General features: G+C 49.8%; 1 protein-coding gene across 1 annotated transcript in view; it reads left to right on the top strand.

Annotated features, from left to right (window-relative positions):
- PRRT4 (proline rich transmembrane protein 4) overlaps window positions 1-27,201 on the top strand; it is a 38,629-nt gene extending 11,428 nt beyond the window's left edge. Inside the window, 5 exon segments of the mRNA XM_049774317.1 lie at window positions 16,996-17,720; window positions 17,802-17,906; window positions 18,867-18,986; window positions 24,853-25,910; window positions 25,912-27,201. Coding sequence (XP_049630274.1) covers window positions 17,075-17,720; window positions 17,802-17,906; window positions 18,867-18,986; window positions 24,853-25,910; window positions 25,912-26,685 — 2,703 coding nt within the window. The 5' untranslated portion in view covers window positions 16,996-17,074 and the 3' untranslated portion in view covers window positions 26,686-27,201.
- Window positions 27,202-27,689: the final 488 nt, after the last annotated feature.

Here is a 27,689-nt window from a genome sequence, read left to right as displayed (position 1 = left end):
CGAACCGTCCCCACTTTCTCCTGTTTCCTGCTCCCACTTTTTCATATTCTTCACTGTGGGTATCCTCTCCCCAAACTTCCTTATCCCACCTGAATGATCAGAACTGCCCACACCTGGAATGGGCGGGTAGAGGAGTCTGCCTGGGGGAGAGAGGGGATAAGAAGGAGAGTTAGAGTCAGCAAAAGGAGTCAGTTAGCAAAGAAGCCTGGAGAGTAGCTGAAAGGGAGACAGAGGCAGAGAGAGCCAGAGAAGTGGCTGCTTGGCTGCTTGGAAAAAGCTTAGCATAGAAGCCATGTGATGAGCTGCAGGAGCTGGGCCAAGCCGAGAAAGGCCTCACCATCCTCTTTCCAACACACATGAACTGTCTCAATATATTAAAATAACACTTCACTGTTGGTCCAGTCTAGAACCAGAGCCTGGTGGTACCCTTAGAAGCAAACACTTAGGTAGCATTTCTTTTTCGTTTTTTTTTTTTTTTTATTGGGAGGGGGGGCATACCTGGTGATGCTCAGGGATACCTGGCTATGCACTCAGAAATCGCTCCCTAAAAAAGTAAAGAAAGAAAGAAATCTCTTCCTGCTCAGGGGACCATATGGGATGCTGGGGATCGAACCCAGCTTCATCCTGGGTCAGCCGCTTGCAAGGTAAATGCGCTACCACTGTGCTATCACTCTGGCCCCTTAGGTAGCATTTCTTTTTATTTTGGGGGGGGGGGTCACACGCGGCAGCGCTCAGGGATTACTCCTGGTTCTATGTTCAGAAATCGCTCCTGGCAGGCTCCGGGGACCATATGGGATGCCGGGATTTGAACCACTGACCTTCTGCATGCAAGGCAAATGCCTTACCTCCATGCTATCTCTCCAGCCCCTTAGGTAGCATTTCTAAGTGTCCAAAGTCCTGTGTGGAGATGAATTTGCTTGAGAGGTCCTTTGATGTCTATAAAGAAAGCACTTTCCTGGGCCAGTGAGGTGGTGCTAGAGGTAAGGTGTCTGCCTTACAAGCGCTAGCCAAGGAAGGACAGCAGTTCCATCCCCCGGCGTCTCATATGGTCCCCCCAAGCCAGGGGTGATTTCTGAGCCCTTAACCAGGAGTAACCCCTGAGCATCAAACGGGTGTGGCCCGAAAAACCAAAAAAAAAGCACTTTCCTATTATTGTTATAATTTTGCCTCCTAAGCAAGGAAGCACTGATGTTATTTGTCTAAATTCAGTGCCAAAACAAGGAAGTAGAGAGACTTCCAAGTAGACATTTGAGGAATGTTGTCCCTGATCAAAAGGCTGGTTAATTTGTTGTTTTGTTTGTTTGGTTTTTGATTTGGGGCCATGATTGGCAGTGCTCAGGGATTACTCCTGATTTTGCACTCAGAAACCGCTCCTTGAAGGTTCAGGAGACCATATGGGGTGCTGGCGATCGAACATGGGTTAACTGCATGCAAGGTAAACACTTTCCCATTGTACTATCATTCTGGCTGCCTGGTTAGTTTATTTTGGCTATACCCAGCAGAGCTCAGGGCTTTGCTCATTCCTGGCTCTATGCTGAGGGATCAGTACTCGTGCAGGGGACCTTATGTAGTGCCAGTCAGCCACATGCAAGGCAAGTGTCTTCCCCATTGTGCTATCTCCAGCTCTGGTGTTTTGTTTTTAATTACAAGTAACCATGTGTAGATGACCTCCCTGACCTTTATCAGCATACTTACTTGAATCCTCAAGAGCTAAGAGGCAAAGGGATGGATTCTGAGAACTCACTGGAGCAGGGGTCTCAAACTTGCAATCGTTTGCGGCCCTCCATACAACATTTTGTGGCCCGGGGCCACAAATATCACAGTATTCTCAATTATTCACTTAACAAATAATCGCAATAAAAATCACATTAGTAAGAAAAAAATTGCATTAAACATTCGCATACCCCGAGCAGTTCCGTTCGGGGTATGCAAATGTTTAATGCGATTTTTTGCGATTTTTTTTTTTTTTTTTTTTTTTGGTTTTTGGGCCACACCTGGCGGTGCTCAGGGATTACTCCTGGCTGTCTGCTCAGAAATAGCTCCTGGTAGGCACGGGGGACCATGTGGGACACCGGGATTCGAACCAACCACCTTTGGTCCTGGATCAGCTGCTTGCAAGGCAAACTCCGCTGTGCTATATCTCTCCGGGCCCGCGATTTTTTTTCTTACTAATGCGATTTTTATTGCAAATATTCAGTAAGCTTAGCGCAGACGTCATTTCTGCTGCTCCTGCCCGCTGTCCCTTGCATTATCGAAGGCCTAAGGGAGAGAAGAGAGAGAAGTTTATTACAGAATTAGATTTTGTCATACCTTCATCATGACTTCTTCAAAGCCTTCAGTGAAGAGAAAGATTGATGATGAGCACAATTTCAGGAAAAGTGGGAGACGCAGTATTTCTTTGTTGAGCACAGGGGCATCCCCACATGTCTTATTTGCTCAGAGAAAGTTGCAGTGCACAAGGAATACAACTTGAAACGCCATTATTCAACTAAACATGCTGAGGAATGTGCAAAATATGAAGGAAATGAGAAAGCCAAGTGGGTTGCCAGTCTTAAAGCATGTCTAATGAGGCAACAAGATTTCTTCAAGAAAGCAACCAAAGAGAATGTTGCATCAGTTGAAGCTAGTTACATGGTTAGTGAGATGATTGCTAAGGCAGGGAAACCATTCACAGAAGGAGAGTTTGTTAAAAAAAAATGCATGTTACAGGCTGCAAGTATTATCTGTCCGGAAAAGAAAGGTCAGTTTAGCAAAATCAGCCTTTCTGCCAACACTGTGGCAGAGCACATTTCTGACATGTCAAGTGACATTTATCATCAACTGTGTGAGAAAGCCAAATGTTTTGATGCATACTCAGTGCTCTTGACGAGGGCACAGATATAACAGACACTGCGCAGCTCACAATTTATGTCCGTGGTGTTGATTGCAATTTTGAATTGACAAAGGAGCTGCTAACAATAATTCCAATGTATGGCCAGACCACAGCTAATGAGATATTTCGGCATCTCTGTGATGCCATTGAGAATGCACTTTTGCCGTGGAAGAGGTTTGTTGGAATAATAACCGATGGAGCGCCATCGATGACAGGGAGGAAAAATGGATTGGTGGCACTTGTTCAAAAAAACTTGAAGAGGAGGGTGTAGAGAAGGCCATTGCTCTTCATTGCATTATCCATCAGCAGGCCCTTGGCAGTAAATGCCTGCCGTGTGACAATGTGATGACTGTTGTTGTGAAATGCATCAACCAAATCAGATCCAGGGGCTTAAAGCACAGTAGGTTTCGTGCTTTTTTAGAGGAAATGGAGTCAGAATATGAAGATGTGCTCTATTTCACATTGGTACGTTGGCTCAGCAGGGGAAATGTCCTGAAAAGATTTTTTGAGTTGAGAGAAGTGAAAGCCTTCATGGAGAAGGATGGGAATGCTGTTTCTGAGTTGAGTGATCACAAATGGCTCATGGACTTAGCTTTTCTTGTTGACATCACACATAAGCTGAATGTACTAAACAAGATGTTACAAGACCCAGGGCAGCTTATCAGTGCTGCCTATGACAACGTGAGAGCATTCTCCACAAAACTTGTGTTATGGAAATCCCAGCTCTCTCAGACAAACCTTTGCCATTTCCCAGCATGCAAGGAACTTGTGGATGTAGGCATACACAATGGTGAGAAATATGTTGATGCTATTTTTAAGCTAGAGAAGGAATTTGATCACAGATTTGCAGACTTCAAAAAGCACAGAGCCACTTTTCAAATTTTTGTGGACCCCTTTTCCTTTGATGTGCAAGATGCCCCTCCTGTGCTTCAAATGGAGCTCATTGACCTGCAATACAACTCTGATCTCAAAGCCTAGTTCAGGGAGATTAGTGGAAAAGCAGACATGCATGGACAATTTTTGAGAGAATTGCCCCCCCCCACCAGCTTCCCTGAGCTTTTCCGAATGTTCAAGCACACCATGTGCCTTTTTGGGAGCACACATTTGTGTGAAAAGTTTTTCTCCACATTGAACTTCAATAAATCGAAGTACAGGTCTAGACTTAATGATGATCATCTTCAAGCCATACTGAGGGTCTCAACTGCTTCCTCTCTAAAGCCAAATGTGGTTCAGATTTGTGAGAAGAAGCACTGTCAAGTCTCTGGCTGCAAGGAATAGGCAAAAGATGCCATCCATGTTCAGAAGAACTGTTCATGATCTTCACTCAATGTTCTATTCATGTTCAGAAGAAATAATTAAAACTGTTAATAATGACGTTTGAGGACTTTTTTTTTTTGTGAAATTCCTTATGCAGCCCTGCCTCACCCCGACTTTGCCTCCTGCGGCCCCTGCAGGAGTTTGAGACCCCTGCACTGGAGGGACCTTGGCTCAACCCCTAGGAGCTGAAGTTAGGCCAGAAGAGAAGAGGGATGGGGCCCAGAGTAAGGGAAGGTTTTTTCCCCCTCTGCCTACCCCACTCCTCTCTAACTCAAACCTCCTCCCCTCCTTGCCTACATCTCATTCTCACCCTTTTTCTTTACTTTTTTTTTTTTTGGGGTGGGGGAACCCCTGGTGGTGCTCAGAGCTTACTCCTTTTTTGGTTTTGGGCCATACCCGGCTGCACTCAGGTGTTACTTCTGCCTCTGCACTCAGAAATCACTCCTGGCAGGCTTGGAGGACCATATGGGATGCCGGGAATCAAACTGGGGTCTGTCCTGGGTTGGCTGCGTGCAAGGCAATTGCCCTACCACTGTTCTCTCTCCGGCCTTTCAGGGCTTACTCGTGATTCCTTGATTACTCCTGGCTAGGGGCCACATGTGGTTCTGGGGATTGAACTTGGGTAAGCTGTGTGTCACTGTTCTCACTGTACTCTTGGTCTGGTCCCCTTTTTCTTTTTCCATGTCTCTAGGCGAGGACAAGTATTTCTTCTCAGAGAAGGTGGTTGCACAGAGTTCAGGAGTCCCCTCTCAGACCCAGGCCCTTGCAGACATGGCCATGACATCATCACCTGCAGATCCACTCCCCTGGCTTCTTGTCCTCATCCCTCAGCTGGCCAGGACCAGACTGAATTCCACTGTCAGGACTGGGACATGAGTCCCATGCTATCCTGGTCGATTGTTCCCTCCTACAGATGCTTCTGAGTGAGTCACTCTCTGCGATTTGGTAAAGGGTAGAATGCTGTAATCCTTCCCTCAACTTCTTTTTTTCCTAACCTCTTCTTTGGTATGTAAAAGCCCACCTGGAAGGGCCAGAGAGATAGCACAACAGTAGGGCAGAGCATTTGCCTTGCACACTGACTATGACCCAGGACAGACTTGGTCCTATTCCTGGCATCCCATATGATACCCTGAGCCTGCCAGGAGCAATTTTTATTTATTTTTTGGTTTTTATTATTTTGGTTTTTGGGCCACACCCGGCGGTGCTCAGGGGTCACTCCTGGCTGTCTGCTCAGAAATAGCTCCTAGCAGGCACGGGGGACCATATGGGACACCGGGATTCGAACAACCACCTTAGGTCCTGGATCGGCTGCTTGCAAGGCAAACACCGCTGTGCTATCTCTCCAGGCCCAGGAGCAATTTTTAAGCACAGAGCTAGGAGTAACCCCTGAGCCCAAAAACCAAGAAAAAAAAAGTCCACTTGGATTACAGGGCCTTCCATCACTCTGGGGGGGTGGGGTTCTGGATAATAAAGAGTGTGGCTTTGTGCTTGAGAAAGAAAGCACATGGCATAGGCAGCACATGGCAGAATGAGCAAATGATAGAGAGGCTTTTGGCAGAGAAAGGCCATAAGAAATAGTGAGCTGACTCCAATGAATATTTTTTCTGACTGCAGTGTATTATTTCTCCACAGCTACCCTTGTTCATCAGACCCATCCACCTGGGAGGTTAGAAACACAGTGCCATGGGCCAGAGATATAGCACAGCGGTAGGGCCTTTGCCTTGCAAGCAGCTGATCCAGGATGGATGGTGGTTTGATTCTGACATCCCATAAGGTCTCCTGTGCTTGCCAGGAGTGATTTCTGAGCGCACAGCCAGGAGTAACCCCTGAGCACTGTTGGGTGTGACCCAAAAAACAAAGGAAAAAAAAAAACACGATACCTGGGGCAGCTTCACCCAACACTTGGATTATATTTTATTTATTTATTTATTTATTTATTTGGTTTTTGGGCCACACCCAGGCGTTGCTCAGGGATTACTCCTGGCTGTCTGCTCAGAAATAGCTCCTGGCAGGCACGGGGGACCATATGGGACACTGGGATTCGAACCAACCACCTTTGGTCCTGGATCGACTGTTTGCAAGGCAAACGCCGCTGTGCTATCTCTCCGGGCCCTATATTTTTATTTTATAGAAAGCATCAAGCTATGGCTGGAGAAACTGGGAGAAACCAGCTGAGAAGGCTAGTTAGGGACTTGGTCTTGGGGAAAGGCATCAGTGGGAGGAGGTGTGTGGGAACTGGTATAGGGCTCCAGTAGCACTGGTTTCTGGAACTCAAGTGATCGGCTTCATACTAAATCTAACATTTTGAGGGGTGAAATGCTTTTATTTTTATATATTTGTATATATATATATTTGTATATTGTGTTTCTCTTTTCTTTGTTCCTATCTTTATTATTATTATTATTATTATTATTATTATTATTATTATCATTCTCTTGGCTCTGTGCACAGGGATTACTCTTGGTGGGGCTCGAGGGATCATATGGGATGCCAGAGATCAAACTCTGATCAGTTATGTGCAGGGCAAGTGCCCTACTCATTATACTATCTCCAGTTCCTGTTACTATTTTATTTCTGCTTGATTTGAAAAATTAATATTGTAGCATAAGTATTTTCCCATTTTATTAGTCTTTAAAACTTTATAATAGTTGCATCAGGGGGGCGAGGAGATAGCATGGAAGTAGAGCGTTTGCCTTGCATGCAGAAGGACGGTGGTTCGAATCCCGGCATCCCATATGGTCCCCTGAGCCTGCCAGTAGTAATTTCTTAGTGTAGAGCCAGGAGTAACCTTTGAGCACTGCCAGGTGTGACCCAAAAACCAAAAAAAAAAAAAAAAAATAGTTGCATTAGGGATGTACCATCAGTTTCTCAACTGTCATGCTCTATGATAGTGTCTGTCTGTTTGTTTGTTTGTTTGTTTTGTCATACCCAGTAGTGCTCAGTGTACTCTTGGCTCTACACTCAGGAATCACTCCTGGTGGACTTGGGGGACCATATGGGATGCCGGATATTGAACCTAGGTCAGCTTTGTTTTTTTTTTTTTTTTTTTTGGGGGGGGGTCACACTCAGCAGTGCTCAGGGGTTACTTCTGGCTCCATGCTCAGAAATCGCTCCTGGCAGGCAAGGGGGACCATATGGGATGCCTGAATTCGAACCAATGACCTTCTGCATGAAAGGCAAATGCCTTACCTCCATGCTATCTCTCCGGCCCCACCTAGGTCAGCTTTGTGCAAGGCAAGTTCACTACCTGCTAAACTATCTCCCCAGACCCCAGTATCTGGTGTTTTTATTGTAAATAATGCTGTTATGAATATTTTTATGCATTCATTTTTTTTCTATCTGATTTTAGACAGGAGATTAATGGCTAGAAGGTAAATTATTGCTTCAAAAGGTATGAAACAATTGATTAAAATGTTCTGGTGCCTGTGAAGGTGCAGTGAAATTGTTCTCAGAATATTTGTACCATATTTGGGAGGGTGTTGGGGAATTACTTCCAGTGTATATATTGTCCAATATAAAATCTATATCTGTTCTACCACTAAGCCACGCCCCCAGTCCAATATTTGTTCTATTTAAAGCTGCCCAAACACATGTGCAAATGTTCATTTCTCCATACAAGTGTTAGGATTGAGGACTGTTGGAAGGTAAAAATGGTGATGAGTTTTGTGCTCTTCTTTCACTCCAATCAAGTGTATATCTTTGCATATATTCCAAGCCCTTTGCTAATGAACACCTGCTCTTCTCTCTCAGAAATCAGACTGGTTGAATCAAGAATCGCAGCTCTGCTAGTTATAACATCTTTCACTAGCTCTTGAGCCTCAGTTTCCACTTCTATCAGTAAAAGAGGAAACCTGCTTTTTGAATTGGATGAGTCCTTGCACATAAAGTACTGAAAGCAGTGTTTTACACAAATGAGGAATGTAATCAAGACTAGGTATTATTGTTATGTTTATTTTATGGTAAGAAAAAGAGGCTCCTAAGATAATTCAAGATAAGAAAAATTTGGGCCAGAGCAATAGCACAGTAGGCAGAGCAGGCTTGCCTTGCAAGCAGCTAACCTGAGTTCAATCCCTAGCACTCCTCATGGCCTCGTGAACCCTGCCAGAAATGACCCCTGAGAGCAGAGCCACATATGCCCTGAACACTGCCATATGTGGTCCCAAAACAAAAACAAGGAAACAAAGAGAGAAGAGTTTGATGAAGGAGTTTGTGATTTGGCTTAGCGTGTCTTTCTATGTCTCCCTGCTACAGAGAAGGGAAAATGGTGGGGAGGAGAGAGAGGGACAGAGAGAGAGACAGAGAGGCAGAGACAGAGACACACAGATAGAGACAGAGAGACACAGAGAGATAGGAGTGATCACTGAGCACTCCAGGATGCAACCCTAAAACACAAACCACAACAATATGACCCATACATCCTGAGATATCACAACAGGCATAGTGAGTTGAGGAAAAGAACATGAGATGTCTTTAATTTAATCATCTGCCCCACTTTCTATTAATACCTTAATGTTTTGCTTACTGATCTGTAGGATCTTGTAAGGTTCTATTTGGAGGTAAAATTTTGATGGGTTGGGTCTCTAGAGGTGAGGGAAGAGAAGAGAAGCTCACTCTGATTGCTATGTATATGGTTGGTATGGTGGCTGTGATTGCTCAGCGGAGGAAGAGCAGGAGGGCAGGAAAGATGGAAAGAGATACCTTGGTGGTGACTATTGGATCACTGAGTGGAGGTATAACCAGGCAGTGCTGGAGTATTTGCAGACCCAAAATCTTTGCCTTCAACCTCTAGTGTGGCTTTAAGAAATTCTAAGCTTTTGTGATATTGATGTGGTCATTACTCCTTTTTTTCTTTCTGGAAGTTTCTAAACACTTTTCTTTAATTTGTATTGATGTAGGCTTATTTTCATGCATGGTGTTGAGGATTTAGTGCATTCACTTATTTATAATCTGGCATCCCATATTCTGAACTGGAAAGTTTGTTCAAATTAGTTAATCAATTATTTCATCTCTTCCATATTTCTCTTTTATTTTTCTTGAGGATATCTTCCAGTATTTTGATGTCCTCATGGGGTTGATCTCTAATGTTCTGAAGCTTACATATATTATCTCCCAGTATATTTATTTTACATCCTAGAAAAACTCAACCAACCATCTTTCCTGTGAAGCTTTTGTTTCTGTTGCCATGGTTTTACTTTTCAAGACCATTGTTTTCCTTGTTATATATGCATGTTCTTTTGTATTTGTGTTTGCTTGTTTGGGAGCCAAACCAGTATTGCCTACTAGCTACTGCCAGTTCAATACTCAGAGATCTCTCCCAGAAGGACTTGGTGACATGTGAGTAGAGGATTGAACCCAGGTCTCCTACATGTAAAAGTACTCTGGTTGGTTGTTCTTTTTGCAGTATTTTGTTCTTTTGAAAAGAACAAATGTAGAAACCGTAATTTACAAAGTTACAATAGGGTTTTAGGCATAAAATATATTAACCTCCAATCCCATTACCTCATGATCTCATCCTTTAACCAGTGATCCCAGATTTCTTTCCATCTCCATAACAAATTCAGTTTCTTCCTTCCTTCCTTCCTTCCTTCCTTCCTTCCTTCCTTCCTTCCTTCCTTCCTTCCTTCCTTCCTTCCTTCCTTCCTTCCTTCCTTCCTTCCTTCCTTCCTTCCTTCCTGCCTTCCTTCCTTCCTTCCTTCCTGCCTTCCTTCCATTTCCTGCGACTAAACCCAGGTGGGCCATAGGCTAGGTAAAAGCCCCATGCACTGTACTATTGCTCTGAACCTAACAGATACATTTAAAATTTTAATTATAGTAGTTTGCATCCCATACTTTCAGCAGTGTTGGATCTAGTGGTTTACATGTACAGATCTCTCACAACCACACCACAGATGATCCAATGCACCCAGCCCTTGTCCCATGTTATCTCTATTCTCCTCTTTATGTTTTCCCCAGCAACTTGATGTTATTTCACAGATTATAATGTCTTTTCTGGTCTCCAGAGAGATCAAACACAGGTCTCCACATTCAAGACATTTGTTTTATTAATTAATTAATTAATTAATTAATTTTTGGTTTTTGGGCCACATCCGGCAGCACTCAGGATTACTCCTGGATCAGTGCTCAGAAATCTCTCCTGGTAGGCTGGGGGGGACATATAGGCTGGGGATCAAACTCAGGTCCATCCTGGGTCGACTGCATGCAGGCAAATGCCCTATCGCTTTGCTTCTACTCTACTTGCTTTATTATTGAGATGCATCCAAGCTCCTACAATGGTTGTCTCCCCACTCCCATTCTGTCTGCATAACCAATCTCCATCCAAGTTTCTTTCTTTTTTTTTTTTTTTTTTTTTTGGTTTTTGGGCCACACCCGGTAACGCTCAGGGGTTACTCCTGGCTATGTGCTCAGAAGTCGCTCCTGGCTTGGGGGACCATATGGGACACCGGGGGATCGAACCGCGGTCCGTCCAAGGCTAGCGCAGGCAAGGCAGGCACCTTACCTCTTGCGCCACCGCCCGGCCCCCCAAGTTTCTTTCTATGATTGTTTTGCCTCTCTTTTGAATTAGAAAAATTACACATATAGGGCCGGAGAGATAGCATGGAGGTAAGGCGTTTGCCTTTCATGCAGAAGGTCATCGGTTCGAATCCCGGAGTCCCATATGGTCCTCTGTGCCTGCCAGGAGCAATTTCTGAGCATGGAGCCAGGAGTAACCCCTGAGCACTGCCGGGTGTGACCCAAAAAGCACACACACAAAAAAAAGAAAAAAATACACATATAAATATATAAAATATAAATTTAAAGAAAAGAAAAATTACACATGACTGGTAATTTTTTATTTGGGGGTGTGGTTGTTGGGGCCATACTTGACTGTAAATTTAGGGAACTAGGCTCAGCTGCTCAGAGAACTAGGATCTAGGAACTAGGGTCAGCTCAGGTAACTAGGGTCAGTTGCTCCCAAGCCATGCACCTTCACTTGTGTACTATCTCTGGTTCATGCCTGGTAATTCTTGGCCCTAATCATGAGTGCAAGGTGGATAGGAAGAGGTAGATCAGAAACTTAACCCAACATGAGTTGGGCCTGCCAACTCATGAGTTGGGCCTGACAGTGATCTAGATGGGTGGTGTCTAGCTGACTGTCAGAATCTTTAGATATTGTCTCTTAGGCTAGTGAAATATTCCAGAGAAGGTTCTTTGATTTTCCTGCCTCCAAGTCTTGCTTCAAGTGCCTTGGGAACACGTTAGTGAAAACAGTCTCAAGGTCTTTGCATTCAGCATTCTGTATGACAGGGGCACTTAATTCCCTTTGTTCTGGGGACTTTCCACACTATCTATTCTAGCAGCTGCTCTTGAAACTCTGCAGTTCAGATATCCTCTATCTTACCTTCTTCCAAAGAAAATCCTGAGGTGAGGGTAGGGACTTACCCAGGGGTTTGGCCATGGGGAAGAGAGTTAGGGGTCTAACTCCTCATTCTGATCTTTATTTTAGCCACCTCAAATCTGAGATCCCCAGATGCCCAATTTCTGTGACTCCTGAGAACCTTGAAATGTAAATCAAGTTGGCTTGGATCTGTTTTCACTACTGCCAGTGGTGAGGTTTTTTTTCCTCAGGGCTGATTAGTCCTGTATGACTGTCTGCCATCCTGCTACTGATATTTTGTGGCTGATGTCTCTTTCCTGTCTCTCCATCCCTGTGAGTTTCTCTTGTAATTAAAAACAAACTCTTTTTTTGTTTTGTTTTGCTTTTGGTCATACCCAGTGGTGCTCAGGGTTTACCCCTGGCTCTGTGCTCAGAAGTCATCTCTGGCAGGCTCGGGGGAGCATATGGGATGCCAGGAATCGAACCCAGGTCTGTCCTGGGTTGGCCGCATGCAAAGCAAATGTCCTACCATTGTGCTATTTCTCTTGCCCTAAAACAAACTCTTTACTGACGTTCCCATAGGGTTTGGGGAGGGAGAAAAATTAGGAGCATGCATCTAATTTCATATCTTACCCCAGGACCCTAGTTTCCCTTCTCAATATGTTTTTGAAATCATCATTCCTGGGACTAACCCTACTTGGGCACTGCAAATTGCTCATTTTAAAGTGCTGGGTATGTTTATTTCTGTCTTTCTATTTAGAAACTGTAAGTGAACATGATTAGCAGGAAATGAGCCTTTCTATAAGCAGGATTCAAGGAAAATGTGTCTAGTGGGTAACTTTTATTAAGTATATGAGAGAAAGCCAGAGGCAGCATTCCAATAGGCAGCCCCTGGTGAACTGGGGGAAGGAGGGTCTCCAAAAAGAGGAAGGGAATCTCTGAGTGATCCCTAAGGGTGAATTTAAGGGTACTGCACTCAATATTTTGTTTAGGGGACCAGAGAAATTTCCAGACTCTGTGGTTGCCATACCCTGGAGAGTGACTCTGTCTATAGCCTGGCTTTATCTGATATAGTTGGGGGAAGCTGTGAAGAGAAAGTGAATCCAAATTGGGGGCTGGAGTAGTAGTAAGCAGGTAGGATATTTGCCTTGCACGTGGCCCACCCAGGTTTGATACCATAACCTGTAAGGTCCCCAAGCCTGACAGGAGTGATTGCTGAGCTCAAAATCAGGAGTAAGCCCTGAGCACAACTGAATGTGGCCCTAAAACAAAACAAGCCACCCCCCAAATAACCCCTATATTGTCCTCTTTCATCTATTTATAATTTACTTGTCAAATACCAACTGAGCACCATCAGCAAAGTGCTCTGCTAGGTCTCTCTAAAGGAAGCAGAATCTTCACCAGTTATTTTATTTTATGGTTTTTGGTCCACACCTGGCAGCCCTGAAGGGTTACTCCTGGCTCTGAGCTCAGAAATGGTTTCTGGCAGGCTCGGAGGACCATATGGGATGCTGGAGATCAAACCCATGTCTGTCCCAGGTCATTCATGTGCAAGATAAACACCCTACCACTGTGCTATTGCTCCAGCTCCTGCACCAGTTAATTTGGAAATCATTTGCACCCCAACAAGAGAGGAAGTGTAGTCCATTCCAAAGCCATAGTAAGTTTCAGTAGGTATTGGGTGTCTCCTCCTATAAAACAAGTAATTTATATTCTATCTTGGCAGACAGTTGGATGTCTGAGTGTCGAGGGGAAGTTTCCTTTGATCTGTACTTGGGGACCTTGTGGTTCTGGACTTGAACCCAAGCCTCCAACATGCAAAGCAAGGAACCTTCTTGTTTTATGGCCTCCTGATAGTGCTAATGACTACCATGTGGGGAAGAACTTTGGAAGCGATTTAAGGATTTATGACAACATTAAGAAACCAACTACTTAAACCCATCATTCCCACAGAGTACAGAAAATATGCCAGAGATAGCCCCCTTCTTACTCTCTTCATCACAATGACCACCTTGGCCTGGACTTGCTGAGTCCTGATGTTTCAAGTTCATCTATTTCTCTCTCCCCTTATTGAAGTACGTTATTTTCTTTACTCTCATTTTATTTTATTTATTTATTTATTTTTGGGTCCCACCTGGCGATGCTCAGGGATTACTCCTGGCTCTGCGCTTAGAAATTGCTCCTGGCAGGCTCAGGGGACCATATGGGATGCTGGAAATCGAACTTGGGTTCTTCCTGGGTCAACTGCGTGCAAGGCAACGCCCTACTGCTGTGCTATTGCTCTGGCTCTCTCTTTACTCTCATTTTAAAAGTTTTTATTGCTGGTGAGGTGGCGCTAGAGGTAAGGTGTCTGCCTTGCAAGCGCTAGCCAAGGAAGGACCGCGGTTCGATTCCCCCGGCATCCCATATGGTCCCCCAAGCCAGGGGCAATATCTGAGCGCTTAGCCAGGAGTAACCCCTGAGCATCAAACGGGTGTGGCCCGAAAAAAACAAAAAACAAAAAACAAAACAAAACAAAAAAGAATAATTTGGGCCCGAAGAGATAGCACAGCCGCGTTTGCCTTGCAAGCAGCCAATCCAGGACCAAAGGTGGTTGGTTCGAATCCTGGTGTCCCATATGGTCCCCCGTGCCTGCCAGGAGCTATTTCTGAGCAGACAGCCAGGAGTAACCCCTGAGCACCGCCGGCTGTGGCCCAAAAACCAAAAAAAAATTTTTTACAATACTGTTAATGTTGGTCTCAAGTGTCTGTCATTCCAACCCCACACTCATTACCATAGTACCCACCTCCCTTCCCCAAGACTTTTACCTTTCAATGCCCCCCAACCTTTTACAGCCCCCCAACTCTTGTGGATCACTTCTCCCATTATGTTGCCTTTGGTCCATTGTTGCTACCTTGCTGTGTATCATTAAGTCCCACATACGAGAGAGATCATCTTGCATCTATCCATTTCCTTCTAATGGACTTCACTCAGCAGGGTACTTTTAGTTCCATCATGTCACGGCACATTGTATGATTTTGTTATTTCTTAAAGCTACATGATGTCTTGTTGCATATATATGACACAACTAGATCAACACCTGATTGCATGGGCAACTGAGTTGTTCTCATTTCTCTGAGATGAATGTTTACTTTTCATTTGGTGGCCACACCCCGAGCTACTCATGGGTTCCTCCTGTGGTGGCCCTCTGCTGTGCTATGGGGGATCATGCGTGCTGAGGATCAAACCCAGAGCCTCCAGCATGCAAAGCCTATGCTCAGCCAGAGAAGTTCTGTGCCAGCACGTTGGAAACAAGTTCCATCTCCCACCTGCCGCTTAGTAGTTCTTTGTGCTGTACTTCAGAGACACCGGCGGTAGCAAAAGGAGATGGCATACCAGGGATGACAGTGCAGGTCTCCGGGGAAGTGGCAGAGGCATTGAACTGTTGGAACTCATCATGCCTTTGGACAGGGCAGCTGAAGAGACAGGATTCTTGTGATCTTGGGCAACCTCCTTGCTTTCCTGAGCCTTCATTGGCCCATCTGTGAAATGGGATACCTAGGGCGTTGTGGCTAGGACACAGGAGAGAAGGATTGTGTGGACAAGCTTATAACGTTTGTAATCCCATTGGAGACTTAAACCTTCTGGTTCTTATTGAGAGGAGGGGGCTTCTCTTGGGGGAGCTGGCCTTGCCTGAGCGTGCACGTGTGTGTGCGTGCGTGCGTGTGTGTGTATGTGTGTGTGTGTGTGCGTGTGCGTGTGCGTGTGCGTGATGCCTTCTGTGTTCGTGAGCATGTGTGCAAAGGAGGGGCCGCCCCGGGGGCTTGTGGCTGCGGGTGCGGGGCCCAGAACGAGGCGCATTGGCAGCGCTGGGTGAATGAGCGCGCGGGGCGCCGGGCACGGAGGCGGCGGGTGCAAAGGGGGGCCACGGGGCTGAGCTTTTGGGGGGGGGCAAACGGCGGTCCTTGGGGGGAGGAGGGAGGATAGGAAGCGGGAGGGAGGGGCGCAGGGGCGGGCGCAGAGCGGCCAGAGCGCGGTTGCCGCGGAGCCCGGCGCGGGCGGCGGGGCCCGGGGAGCGTAGTTCGCTGCCAGGAGGCGGCGCCGCGGGGCGGGAGCTCCAAGGCGGGAGCAGGGCCGGGGCAAGACGGCCTGGGATCGACGCTGCGGGGCCACGCGTCGCTCAGGCCGTGTCACCGGGAGCAGCGGTGGGGGAACGGCGGGCGCGATTCTGGGAACCTGCCGGAGTGCGGAGAGCGTTGGCTTTCTGCGCTCCCGGGCCACCGCGACTGTCCGTCCCTGCTCGGGATTTGGAGGTGAAGACCAAGAGGAACAGGTCTGCTCATCAGGAGGTGTGTGTGTGTGTGTGTGTGTGTGTGTGTGTGTGTGTGTGTGTGTGTGTATCTGTGTGTCTGTGTGTGCATGTGAGCGCGCGTGTGCATGGGCGCGCGCGCGCCTTGGAGAGGTGGTGGTGGGTGTGTAGGGACAGTGTGAATGGGCATGACGGGCGTAGGATGTGTGCCCGTGCATGCAAGGATGTGTGATTGTGTCTACTACGTGTGTGGACGTGTGTGTGCCCGGTTGGAGAGCCTCACCACCAGACTGAGCTGGTGAAGGAAGGAGGTTCCACGCGCGCGCCGGGGGTGGTGGTGGCTCCCTCCGGCATGTGTGACCGCGGGAGCACCGCGGTGTGAAGGGTGAGTGGGTGAGCGCAGTGTGTTTGGGGCTAGGTGTGACTGCGTGTGATGGGAGGGGGGACCGGCTGCACGTGTGTCCCTGACTCGCCCTCCCCTTTGCCTCCAGATGTGTGGAGGGACCATGGGAGAGGGGCGCCAGGAATCTAAGGCAGCCCCCTTGCTGTGCTGGAACCCCAGGAACCTACACCCCTCCTCTCCGCGTTTGTAGAGCTAAAGGGAAGGGAGCAGACCCAACCCCAGAAAAGGGGAGAGGCTGTGTGGGTTTCTGCAAGACCAGCCCCCACTCCGCCCCCCACCCCCGCTTCCCCAGCAGGAACCGCTGCCTTCTGCATCTCTGCAGATAGATCGCTGGCATTTTCCTCTCATGGCTCTCCAAGAACCAGGACCCACGTAGATGGGGTCTGGGGGTGGGAGTATGTGAGGCTCATCCCAGGGCTAAGCTTGACTACAGTTGTGGAATCAGAGGGATGTTTGTCACGTAGACCTTAGTAAATGAAACAGAGGAGAGAGGTAAGGAAGATTGAAGGTCTGGGAGGAAGGATAGCCTCTCTGCTCTCAGTTAAGGTTGAAGACTCAGGCAAATGCCAAGCCCCAGATAGTTTGGGCTGGCTGGGAGAGGTTGGGGACTGAATGTGGGCCCTAGCTGGATTTCCAGAGAAAGGGATCCTTGCAGGCCACCCCCTTGCTGGGTTGCCTTTCTCCGTGACTCTGTGGTCAGAGGCCTCCTGGGTGTCTGACTCTAGCACGGTGGAAGCTCAGAGCACTTTTCTTCTCTCCAGGATCTTCACATTCAAAAGGTGCTGAAGAACGAACCCCCTGCCCCAGGCCCCTAGGGGCTCCCCGAGGCCAGGTGGGGCCATGGCAGGGCCTGGCTGGCTGGGGCTGGGCCTGTTTTGCTGGGTTCTGTTGGCCGTGCCCGTGGGCCCCCAGCCGGCCTCTGTGCTGCCACGCACCACACTGACCCCGGCACCCCAGAGTGAGGCCTCGGTGCTGTCTCTCAACCTGGGCCTGAACTTCAAATTCCACCTGCGGGGGCCTGCAGCTGCATGGGGCCATCCTGCCACTGAGAATCAGCCGCTGTCTGCTGGGTCCAGCTGGGACTTAGAGGAAGGGGCGTCCAGTGGACTGCGGACTGACCCCCTTTGGGAACTGCTGGTGGGGTCCCTTGGGAACTCCCCTCCAGAGTGGGGCTCAGCGGAGGGCAGCTCGGCTCATGGCACCCCATCCCTGCCTCGAGAGTCCACAACCCCCCTTTCTGGTCCCACCAACTGGCCAGCTGCTACCTCCCAGCCCAGGAGGATCATGGGAACCTGGGACACTGCCCTGACTGCAGCCACAGCCCCTCCCTCCAGTGCACCCAGGCCTCCCCAGAGCGAGCTGGAACTGAAGTTCGACATGGCGTTGAGAGCAGGTGCGGCCCCCACACTAGGGCACCGGACGCTGCCCCTGCTGCCCAGCCTGCGGGCAAGCCTGGCCGAGATCGCTGGGCGCCTGGGACCCTTCGGTGAGTGACCGCTGTAGGGCAAGGAGCTTCTGAGCTGGGCAACACTGGCAGGTATGAGGACATGCTGCTTTCTTTTCACAGGGTTCTTTGGCACCACGTTGGCGCCACTCCGGAACTTCTCAAGCCCCAGCCCCCAGGGACCAGCCACAGGTGCAGGCTCTACCTCTGCAGTTTCAGAAACTCCAGGTGAGTGTTTATTCATGACCCTCAATGCAGGTGACACACTTCAATCTGCCAGGTGCCATATGTCTGGGATCCAACTTGTTCCTTCCTTCCTTCCTTCCTTCCTTCCTTCCTTCCTTCCTTCCTTCCTTCCTTCCTTCCTTCCTTCCTTCCTTCCTTCCTCCTTCTTCACTCCCTCCCTTCTTCCCTCCCTCCCTTCCTTCTTTCCTCCCTCCTGCCTTTCCTTCCTCCCTCCTTTCCTTCCTTCCTCCCTCCCTCCTTCCTTCCTTCCTTCTTTCTTTTTACTCCCTCCTTCCTCCACCTCTCTTATTCTCTTTCTCTCTTACTTTCTTGATTTCTTTTTTTTCTTGCTCTGTTATTTGTGTGTGTGTGTGTGTGTGTGTGTGTATGTGTGTGTGTGTGTGTGTGTGCCACACTCTGCTGTGCTCAGGGCTTATTCCTGTCTCTGTGCTTAATTAAGATTAATCTTGGGCCCGGAGAGATAGCACAGTGGCGTTTGCCTTGCAAGCAGCCGATTCAGGACCAAAGGTGGTTGGTTCGAATCCCGGTATCCCATATGGTCCCCCGTGCCTGCCAGGAGCTATTTCTGAGCAGACAGCCAGGAGTGACCCCTGAGCACCGCTGGGTGTGGCCCAAAAACCAAAAAGAAAAAAAAAGATTAATCTTAATCCAGGTGGGAATCTGGGAATTATATGGAGTGATGAGGGATCTAACCAGGGTTATTCTCATGTAAGGCATCCTATATGGTCCCCCGTGCCTACCAGGAGCTATTTCTGAGCAGACAGCCAGGAGTAACCCCTGAGCATCGCTGGGTGTGGCCCAAAAACAAACAAACAAACAAACAAAAAAACCCCAAAGACTTCTCTGGGGGTGCTCTGAGCAAGGACAGGAGTTTGTTCAAAGCCTCAAAGACCAGAGTATTCTGGTAAAGTGACACTTGAGCCCCATGTGGTCTCTTTGCAGGATTCTTCGACACATCTCCATCCCCACCCCCATCCTCCCTGGAAAAAAGGGCCCCAAGTGGACACCCCCTGGACTCAACTGCTTCCTTCCGCCCGGTCTGGGGTCTTGCTCAACTCCTAGGTAAGTCTGTTTGTTCAACCTGACAGTTCCGGATAGTGCTCTCATTTGTTGCCAGCTACTTCCTGGCATACTGGGGACACTTTTGTTTCACTGTTGACAGTGTAAACCTGGGACTCTTCCTCACCCTAGGAGATAGCTCTGCCAGGTGGGGATGGCCTTACAGAGTTGAGTGAGACTCTTCTTGGCAGTTTGTGATCACAGACAGGGAAGGATGTGGATGAAGTCATCAGGGACAGACAGACACAGTCCCCTCTTTCATGTTTCCATGGCCTCACCATAACCCCATCCACATCCACATATTTGGCATGACCCCCCACTAGAGTTGAGGCACTCTTCTGTGTTGCCTAATGTGACATCATATACAGTGTAAGGCCTTTCATTAGGAAGGTGTCAAAGGGGAGATGTAGAGCAGACAGACACTGTCCTCCTTCAAGGAGGTTTACTTTATTTGTTTATTTTTGAGCAACACCCAGTGAGTGGTACTCAAGGGTAACTCTTGGTTACTCAGGGACCATATGGATATTGGGGTTTTAACACTGGTTGGCTACATGTGATGCAAGCACCCAACTTTCTAAATTATCTCTCCAGCTCTTTCAAGGGAACTTTCCAGAACATGCATGCACCCAGGCCAATGTGTGGTGCAGAAGAAAGCACAGGTTCTGTAAGCCAGGACAGGACTATGAGCCCCAGTGCACTTACCTCTCAGTTGGGTGATCATAGCAGGTTGATAACTCTCCTAGCCTAAAGTTTCTCGTGTATCTAGGATGTTAATTGTGGAGCCTGTTTTGTGATAGTGAAGCATCCAGATAACAAACAGAGACGGGTTCTGGGGAGCCAGAGTACCAAAAAGCTCAGGTATACCAGAAAAAGGTGGGGTAACCCCCAGAAGTGAGGGCATAATGCTCAGGTTCTGGTGAGGTCCAGGGAGCCTGGGACCTCCAAAACCAACTTTGCTGGAGAAACGTTCTCTGTGGCAGGTAATCTACAGGGCAGTCATTACCTAGGGGCCTGTGGCTGCTTCCCGCTCCTGATTTTATCCAGCCTGATTGTTACCACTCTTGCCATCTCTGCACGGCCTGTAGGGATCAGGCTTTGTGGCCTCTTCCTCTAGAATAGATGCCATCTGGCAGCCTGGAGGACAGGGCAGCCAGCAGGCTTGATGAGTCTGGACAGTGTCAAAAACTCTGCCTGATGGCAGGAATCAGCCTTCTTCCTGGCTGTTCCCCCGAGAGAGAAAACAATGAAGCTACAGGCCTCCTGGAGAGAAGGCGCCAGGGCTTTGCTCTCATCTGGAGAGTGATGACAGGCAGTTTGGGGACGATGGGAGCTTCTGGTTCTCCTCTAGGGTCTCTCTCACATCAAGATGAGCCTTGATGGAACTCTAGGCCTTTAATTCTAGGCCTTCTCTTGCAAGATGCTCTTTTAAGTAGGGACAGAACTGGAGGAGCTTATCACCAGACTGAAAGATATTTTTTAAAAAATTGAGGGTCACATGGGTGATGCTCAGGGGTTCACTCAGGAATCAGTTCAGGTAGTGTTCAGGGGACCATATGGAATACCCCAGATCGAACCTGGGTTGACCGTGTGCAAGGCGAGAGCCCTACCCTCTGTGCTATCTCTCTGGCCCCTTAAAGATTTTCTTCCCTCTCCTCAAGGACCCACAGCTCTTTGCCTTAGGGTATTTCCCTGATCCTCTCCTCTCCCCGCCCCCAGTTCCTGTGTGGGATGTGGCAGGCACCCGTGACATTTCCAGTTGTTGGATATTTCAGATGTCACCTTTACAGCACAGATGGATTCTCCAGGAATCCTAGCAGTGGGGTGGAGGCAGCCAGGGAGCACTAAATGGGCGATTCCCTCGGCCTTTGATCTGGGCAGCTGGTGGATAATCAAACCTGACTCTGCCATCAATCTAGCCGGCTCCTGCAGCCCTCCCCCAACTCTCCTCCAGCCAGCTCCTGCCTGGCCCCATGACTCATGCTGATGGGCCTCTCCTCCAAGAGAGGAGGTCATGGAGGGGCCACTGAGCCAGGGACCACCTTGTAAGGGAGTTTGGTGTGAGGTGACGGGTGGGAGCCACTCTCTTCTGAGTTCTTAGGGGAGACTAGGGCTCCTTTAGGATGCCTCAGATGGGAACTGGAGAGCAAGTCATACACATCTTTCAAAGGAGAAAGTGGTTCGATGTGAATACCCCTTGGGTAGCCCACCCCATAACATGTGATTCCTTATTGGGGCTCCTTCCTCTAGCATCTGAAGTATGCTTGTGCTTTCCCTCTAGTGTTTTTTTTTTTTTCCATTTATCTGTTTTGGGGTCACATCTGGCAGTGTTCAGGAATATTCCTGGTGAACACAGGAGACCATGTAGAAAGGCAGGGATCAAACTCAGGTTGGCCATGTGTAAGGTGTGTGCCCTACCTGTTGTGCTATTGCTCTGGAACCATCTCTCCTTCAAATAAAATTTCCAGCTTCTTAGCAATATTGCACTTTAGTTGCCAAAATGCTTGGGTGAGAGATAGAGTTCAAATGACACATGGGTATTGCAAGGGCTGACTTTTAAGAGCTGTACTTGTCAAGATGGTGAGCAAGGAGGAGGGGGTGAGGGTGCCAGGCAGGCAGAAACTGTGGGGCTCCAGGCCAGGGTCTCTCTGCAGAGTCCACTGTGGCTATGGAAATGTCGAGCAAAGTCAGTTACTTCATGGAAGTATTTAGGCACCTGAGAGGACCCAAATACATATTTGATCTCATTAATGTCATGTGACCATAGCTTTCTCTCTCTCTCTCTCTCTCTCTCTCTCTCTCTCTCTCTCTCTCTCTCTCTCTCTCTCTCTCTCTCTCTTGGTTTTTCGGTTACACCCCGCAGCACTCAGGGGTTACTCCTGGCTCTATGCTCAGAAATCACTCCTGGCAAGCACAGGGAACCATATGGGATGCTGGGATTCGAACTACTGTCCTCCTGCATGAAAGGCAAATGCCTTGCCTCCATGCTATCTCTCTGGCAGCGTTGTATCTCTTAAGGGTTCTAGAATGTTCAGACCAATCAACATACAGAGTGAGGTATGGGGAAGCCAAAGTTTACTCATTTGGCTAAGTTTTTACCTTTCTTTCTTTCTTTCTTTCTTTCTTTCTTTCTTTCTTTCTTTCTTTCTTTCTTTCTTTCTTTCTTTCTTTCTTTCTTTCTTTCTTTCTTTCTTTCTTTCTTTCTTTCTCTCTCTTTCTCTCTCTTTCTTTCTCTCTTTTTTCTTTCTTTTTCTTCTTTCTTTCTTTCTTTCTTTCTTTCTTTCTTTCTTTCTTTCTTTCTTTCTTTCTTTCTTTCTTTCTTTCTTTCTTTCTTTCTTTCTTTCTTCCTTCCTTCCTTCCTTCCTTCCTTCCTTCCTTCCTTCCTTCCTTCCTTCTTTTTGATTTTAGGGTCACACCCGGCAGTGCTCAGGTGTTACTCCTGGCTCTATGCTCAGAAATTGCTCCTGGCAGGCTCGGGGGATCATATGGGATGTCAGGATTTGAGCCATCATATTTCTGCATGCAAGGCAAATGCCCTACCCTCCATGCTATCTCTTCAGCCCTCTTTCTTCCTCTTTCTTCCTTTCTTCCTTTCTTCCTTTCTTCCTTTCTTTCTTTCTTTCTTTCTTTCTTTCTTTCTTTCTTTCTTTCTTTTCTTGGGACCATATCTGGTGGTGCTCAGAATTCACTCCTTGATGGAATTTGGTGGAGGACATATGGAATTCTGAGGATTGAACCTAAGTTGGCCACTCTAGCCTCTAATTATTGACTTTCTGAGCATAGGATGTGCAAAGGGACAACAGCCTTTTGTTAGTTACATCAAGAATGAGTTTGAGGATCAAAGAGATGGCCCAGGACTGAGCACGTGATGTGTGTGTGGAGGGGGCCTGAGTCATGGTGCTGCATGGTTTCCCGAATACCAAGCCAGGAATAACCAACAGGTAACCAACAGTACCTGAGTAACCAACAGGTGTGGCTCCAAAACAAAAAGAATAAAGGAGGGCTAGAGTGATAGCACAGCGGTAAGGGTTTGCCTTGCATGCGGCCAATCCAGGATGGATGGTGATTCGAATCTCGGCATCCTATATAATCCCCTGAGCCAGGGGCAATTTCTGAATGCAGAGCCAGGAGTAACCCCTGAATGTCACAGGGTGTGGCCTAAAAAGAAAAAAAAATAATTTTGAGGCTAGAAGCAGTCACTCTCACACACATGCAGACTAATGACATTAACCAATGACTATAATACTAGTAACAATCATATACTGAATGCTTATTATGTACCTGATACTCCAAAGAGCTTTACACATGTCATTAATTTTGAATTTTTTGTGGGGATTGGATTTTGTTTGGGGATCACACCCTGCAGTGCTTGAAGTGGAGCAGGACCATCCTCAGAGATATTCATCCTGGTAGCACAGACTGAAATGTTTGGGGGTGGTAAGGTTTGGGATGCTGTGAGGATGTGATAAAAAGGATTGAAGTCAGAGCCTCCCATGTGCAGGCAAATACTCGCTTGCTAAGCTACATCCACTGTGATCTTGCCTACTCATCCTTCTTGAGACTCCAGGGAATTTACCTCACTGACACTCTCTGTAAAGGGGGTGAGAACTAAAAGGGCATCTGTAAGATAAGCTTGGGACCTGTGGTTTTGTGGTAGAGTCAAGATGGATTTGATGGTTTTGAGTAAGTCAAAGTGTGAGGGTGCAGCCCATAGAAAGGAGAGTGAATAGAAAACATGTCTGAGGCTGGAGGTCTTAATACCCTATTCAGTATCCTACCTGATCTTTCTGTGTGGTGCTGCTTTTCTTTTTCTTTCTTTTTTTGGTTTTTGGGCCACACCCGGCAGTGCTCAGGGGTTACTCCTGGCTGTCTGCTCAGAAATAGCTCCTGGCAGGCACGGGGGACCATATGGGACACCGAGATTCGGGATTCAAACCAACCACCTTTGGTCCTGGATCGGCTGCTTGCAAGACAAACACCGCTGTGCTATCTCTCCGGGCCCGTGGTGCTGCTTTTCTTAAGAGACAGAGAGAAGGGGGAAGCTAGTGGAAAAGGACCGGGGAAGCACCAGAGTGGGAGGTGGGTGTCAGGGTGTCGAACTAGAGATCAGCAAAGGGATGTCAGGAGCTCAAGTTGGTGCTGACATTGGATTCCATTCAAAGTTGTGCAGTAGGCTTTTTTTTTTTTTTTTTTTTTTTTTAGGCCACATCCTGTGGTGCTCAGGGGTTACTCCTAGCTCTGAGCTCAGAAATCGCTTCTGGCAGGCTTTGGTACCATATGGGATGCTGGGGATCGGTAGCGTGAAAGGCAAACGTCCCACCGCTGTGCTATTACTCCTACCCCGCTCTGTAGTGTTGTTGACTTTGGTCAAGTCCCCTTTCCTTTCCAGCAGCTTGAGTACTTTTCTCTGGCCACTCAGCAGATGCTGCCATGGCTAGAACACGGCTCAGTGACCACCGTGCTTCTGACCCCTTAGAGCCATGTGGATTTCGATTAAGCAAAGCCAGCAGCAAACTTTGCTCTTACCAAGCTTCATTTTGGGGGGAGTAGACAGGAACTAGTGGGGCCTTCTGCAGTGCCTGCCAGTGACCAAATAACCGCAACTTCTTCAGCGCAGCCTGTTTCAGTAAGAACCTCGGTGATGATGAAGGGGAGTGGCTGGAGAATGGCGGTGGGCTAGGGCAGAGGAAGAACCAGCATCGGGGCTGGATCCACCATTGGAAGAGCTGAATGGAACGTAGAATAGGGGGACAGGGCCGAAGTTAGGTCTGGAGCTGTTATCACCTAGGTCTGCATGCTGGGCCACTGTGTCTGGGCTGGGCAGGCTGCAAGGGCAGGACAGTGACCCCAGACAAAAATTTTCTGCCCACAGATGATGCCACACTCCCCACCATTGGCCCAGAGGACCCCACCTCTGCCAGTCTCGGGACCCCATCGGAGCCCGAGTGTGGGCTGGCATCCTGCAACAGCGAGGACCTGCCGGGAGTGGATGCGCCGCCGGTGGGCCCGCTGCCTCTCTTCTTCCTGAGCCTGGAGGCCGACTGGGCCGAGGCCCGGGCTCGCTGGGGCCTGGCCTGGGAGGCGCATGTCTACGGGGTGGGCGCGCTTTTCGGCCTGGTGGCACTGCTGGCTCTGCTGGCGCTGGCCCTCCTGCCCTGGCGCTGCCCGCCTGGTGCCCCGTGCCTGGCGCTGCTGGACCTGCTCCTGCTGTCGGCCGGCACCACGCGGGCCTTCCCGCTCTTCTACGACGCTTACGGGCACCGCGAGCGGCTGCCGGCGCTCGCCTGGCTGCTGCTGCAGGACCTGCCCCTGCCCTGCCTGGCTGCGGGGCTGGGCCTGGCCTGCCTGCTGCTGTCCCGCCCGCGTCCCCCGCGCTGTCCCGCCGGCCTGGCCGCGCTGCTGCTGCTGCTGGGCCTGGGGTTGGCAGCCGCGGCCGCTCTGGGCAGCGCCGCCCACCACCCGCTGCGGCCCCTGCGGCTGGCCTCCCGGGGACTGCACGCCTTCCTGGCCGCCCTCCTGTCCGGGCTCCTGCTGGCCCTCTCCTGCGTGGGGGGCCGGCGGCGGCGAGCCAGGGTCCCCCTGGGGGGCTCGGGCTTCAAGCGCACCACCCCTCTCCCGCAGGCGCGCAGTCCGTTCGCGCCGCGGGACTCGTGGCGGCGCGCGGCGCGCACGGCCCCGGTGGCCGGGACCTTCGGGCTGCTGAGCGGAGCCCTGCAAGGCTACGAGGTGCTGCACGCGCTGGGCTACGGCGGCCAGCCGGGCCTGGAGGGGCCCTGGCCCTGGTGGGCCTTCCAGCTGGGCCTGCGCCTAGGCGAAGTGGGCGTCGCGCTCCCCCTGGCGCTGCTGGGCCTCTACCCTGCCCTCTGCAGCCCCCGCGTGCCGCCTCGCTGCTGGGCCAAGCTCTTCCGGTGGTCCCCGGGCCACGCGGCCCCCCCTGCTGCCGGGAGGGTGGGTGCCTGGGCCCCCCGATAAGGAGCCGTTAGGAGGTGCCATCGCGCGCGGCGAGGCGGAGCTGCTGCAGCTGTGCGCCCTGGCGGGCCCGGGGCCCGATCTCCTGCTCCAGGGCGTGGCCGGCCGGGGCTTCGAAGGCTCCGCGGTCCACCCCGGCCTTTCCTCGGCCTCGTCCCCTTGTAGCGACTACACCGTGGACTTCCGCCCGCCCTCGCCCATCAACCTGCGGCGCAGCATAGAGGAGGCTTTGTGCAGCGAGGCTCTGCTGGCGCCCGGCTTCTTCCAGGGTCCTGCGTTCGGGGAAGGCCTCCCCGGGCTCGATCTCTACCGCACCGCCTCGCTGGGGGCAAACACGGGGGGGATCGGGCCTCGCGGGGCATCTCAGGAGGTCCCAGGGTCCCCAGCGCCCCCCGAGCTGCCCTCTCCCGGGGCCTGGCCCGCAGGCAGCAGCGCCTCCTCGGGCTCGCTGTGCGGACTGTCCCGGGACAGCTCTTCCATGCTTTTGTGCTCCAGCCCCGACCGGCCCCCGCGCTGCCCTCTGGTCTGCGTGCTCAGCCCTCCACGGCCCTCCGCTGGCAGTCCCAGCCTGCCCGCCTCCTCCGGCACCTACCGGGCCCTGTCCCCACCCTCCCGCGACTCCCTGGAGCCTGGACTCCAGCTGCCAGCCGAAGAGGCCTTGCTGCATGAGCAATTTTTGGACGCCTGCCGCCAGATCGACGAGTTGAGCATGGGCAGCGACACCATAGACCTGTGAAGAGGCGCCCCCCACCCCTCACTGCGGCGGCCAGACGATGCCCCCTTCCTGGAGACCTGACCACTGTAATCCTCTCCACCCCACCCCCAGTCCTCTCCAGGCTCCCCTTCCCTGTCCAGGAGCACTCTGGATACATCTAGGTCAGTCTCCCCGGCTCTGTGGATTGGGAATTTGTGCCACTGTACCCGTGGCCCTGGGCATTAGTGCCTCTAGCTGCAGTTCTCAGCTGGCAGGAGTGAGGGGAACCCATGGTCCTTGGCATTCACCAGCAATAAAGCTCCAAGGTGCTGCTCTCCAGACCGCTCACTCCCCCACTCTTCTCTGAGTGAGAGGGTCTGTCTTCCCCAGCCTTGGTCCGTAACACCGACCCGACCTCTGCAATGCCCAGGAATTCCAGCCTGCCCCCAGCCCTTCTCTCAGAAGAGTCTGTGTCCCCCACAGGAGACTTCCCCGTAGTTGGGTGGGAGGTGAGCACTTTCAGAGTTAATTTATCAATAAAATATTTTCAGAGACAAAGCTCCACCTTTTTCGGGAAAGCTTAAACCATACAACAGGAGGGCCAACCGGGCGATAAGGGGCCTGAGGTCAATCTGGTCCTTCTCAGACCCAGGGGATTATTGACACTTCTCTTAGGACCTGAGACTGGGGTACAGGAGCACCCTCTGCCTCTCCAAAAGCAGCTTCTTAGAGCGGAAATGTGGTTCCAGTACTGAGGGGACAGCTCCACAAACACTACATTGCCACAGTGGTGGCGGTGGTGGGATGTTCTTGATCCCTCAGCCTGGTTCCAGCCCTGTGGACAACTGGCTAGGGGTGAGTTAATGGCTAAACCCTTAATAGAATTCGATCTTTCCATGAAAGAATTGATCTGCTGGCTTTAGGAATCTCCACCCCTGCCTCTGCCCCATCACTGTTCCTAAGCTGGAAATTTACTAAGAAAACTATCTTCTCTTTTCACCAGTAGTAGTTGTCCCCCACCACCACCATCCCCAGAACTCTCATCT

The sequence above is a fragment of the Suncus etruscus genome, chromosome 1 (assembly GCF_024139225.1).
Source record: "Suncus etruscus isolate mSunEtr1 chromosome 1, mSunEtr1.pri.cur, whole genome shotgun sequence".
NCBI lineage: Eukaryota > Metazoa > Chordata > Mammalia > Eulipotyphla > Soricidae > Suncus > Suncus etruscus.
Note: the sequence above shows the minus strand (reverse complement) of the source record. Positions and strands in the feature narration are given on the sequence as shown.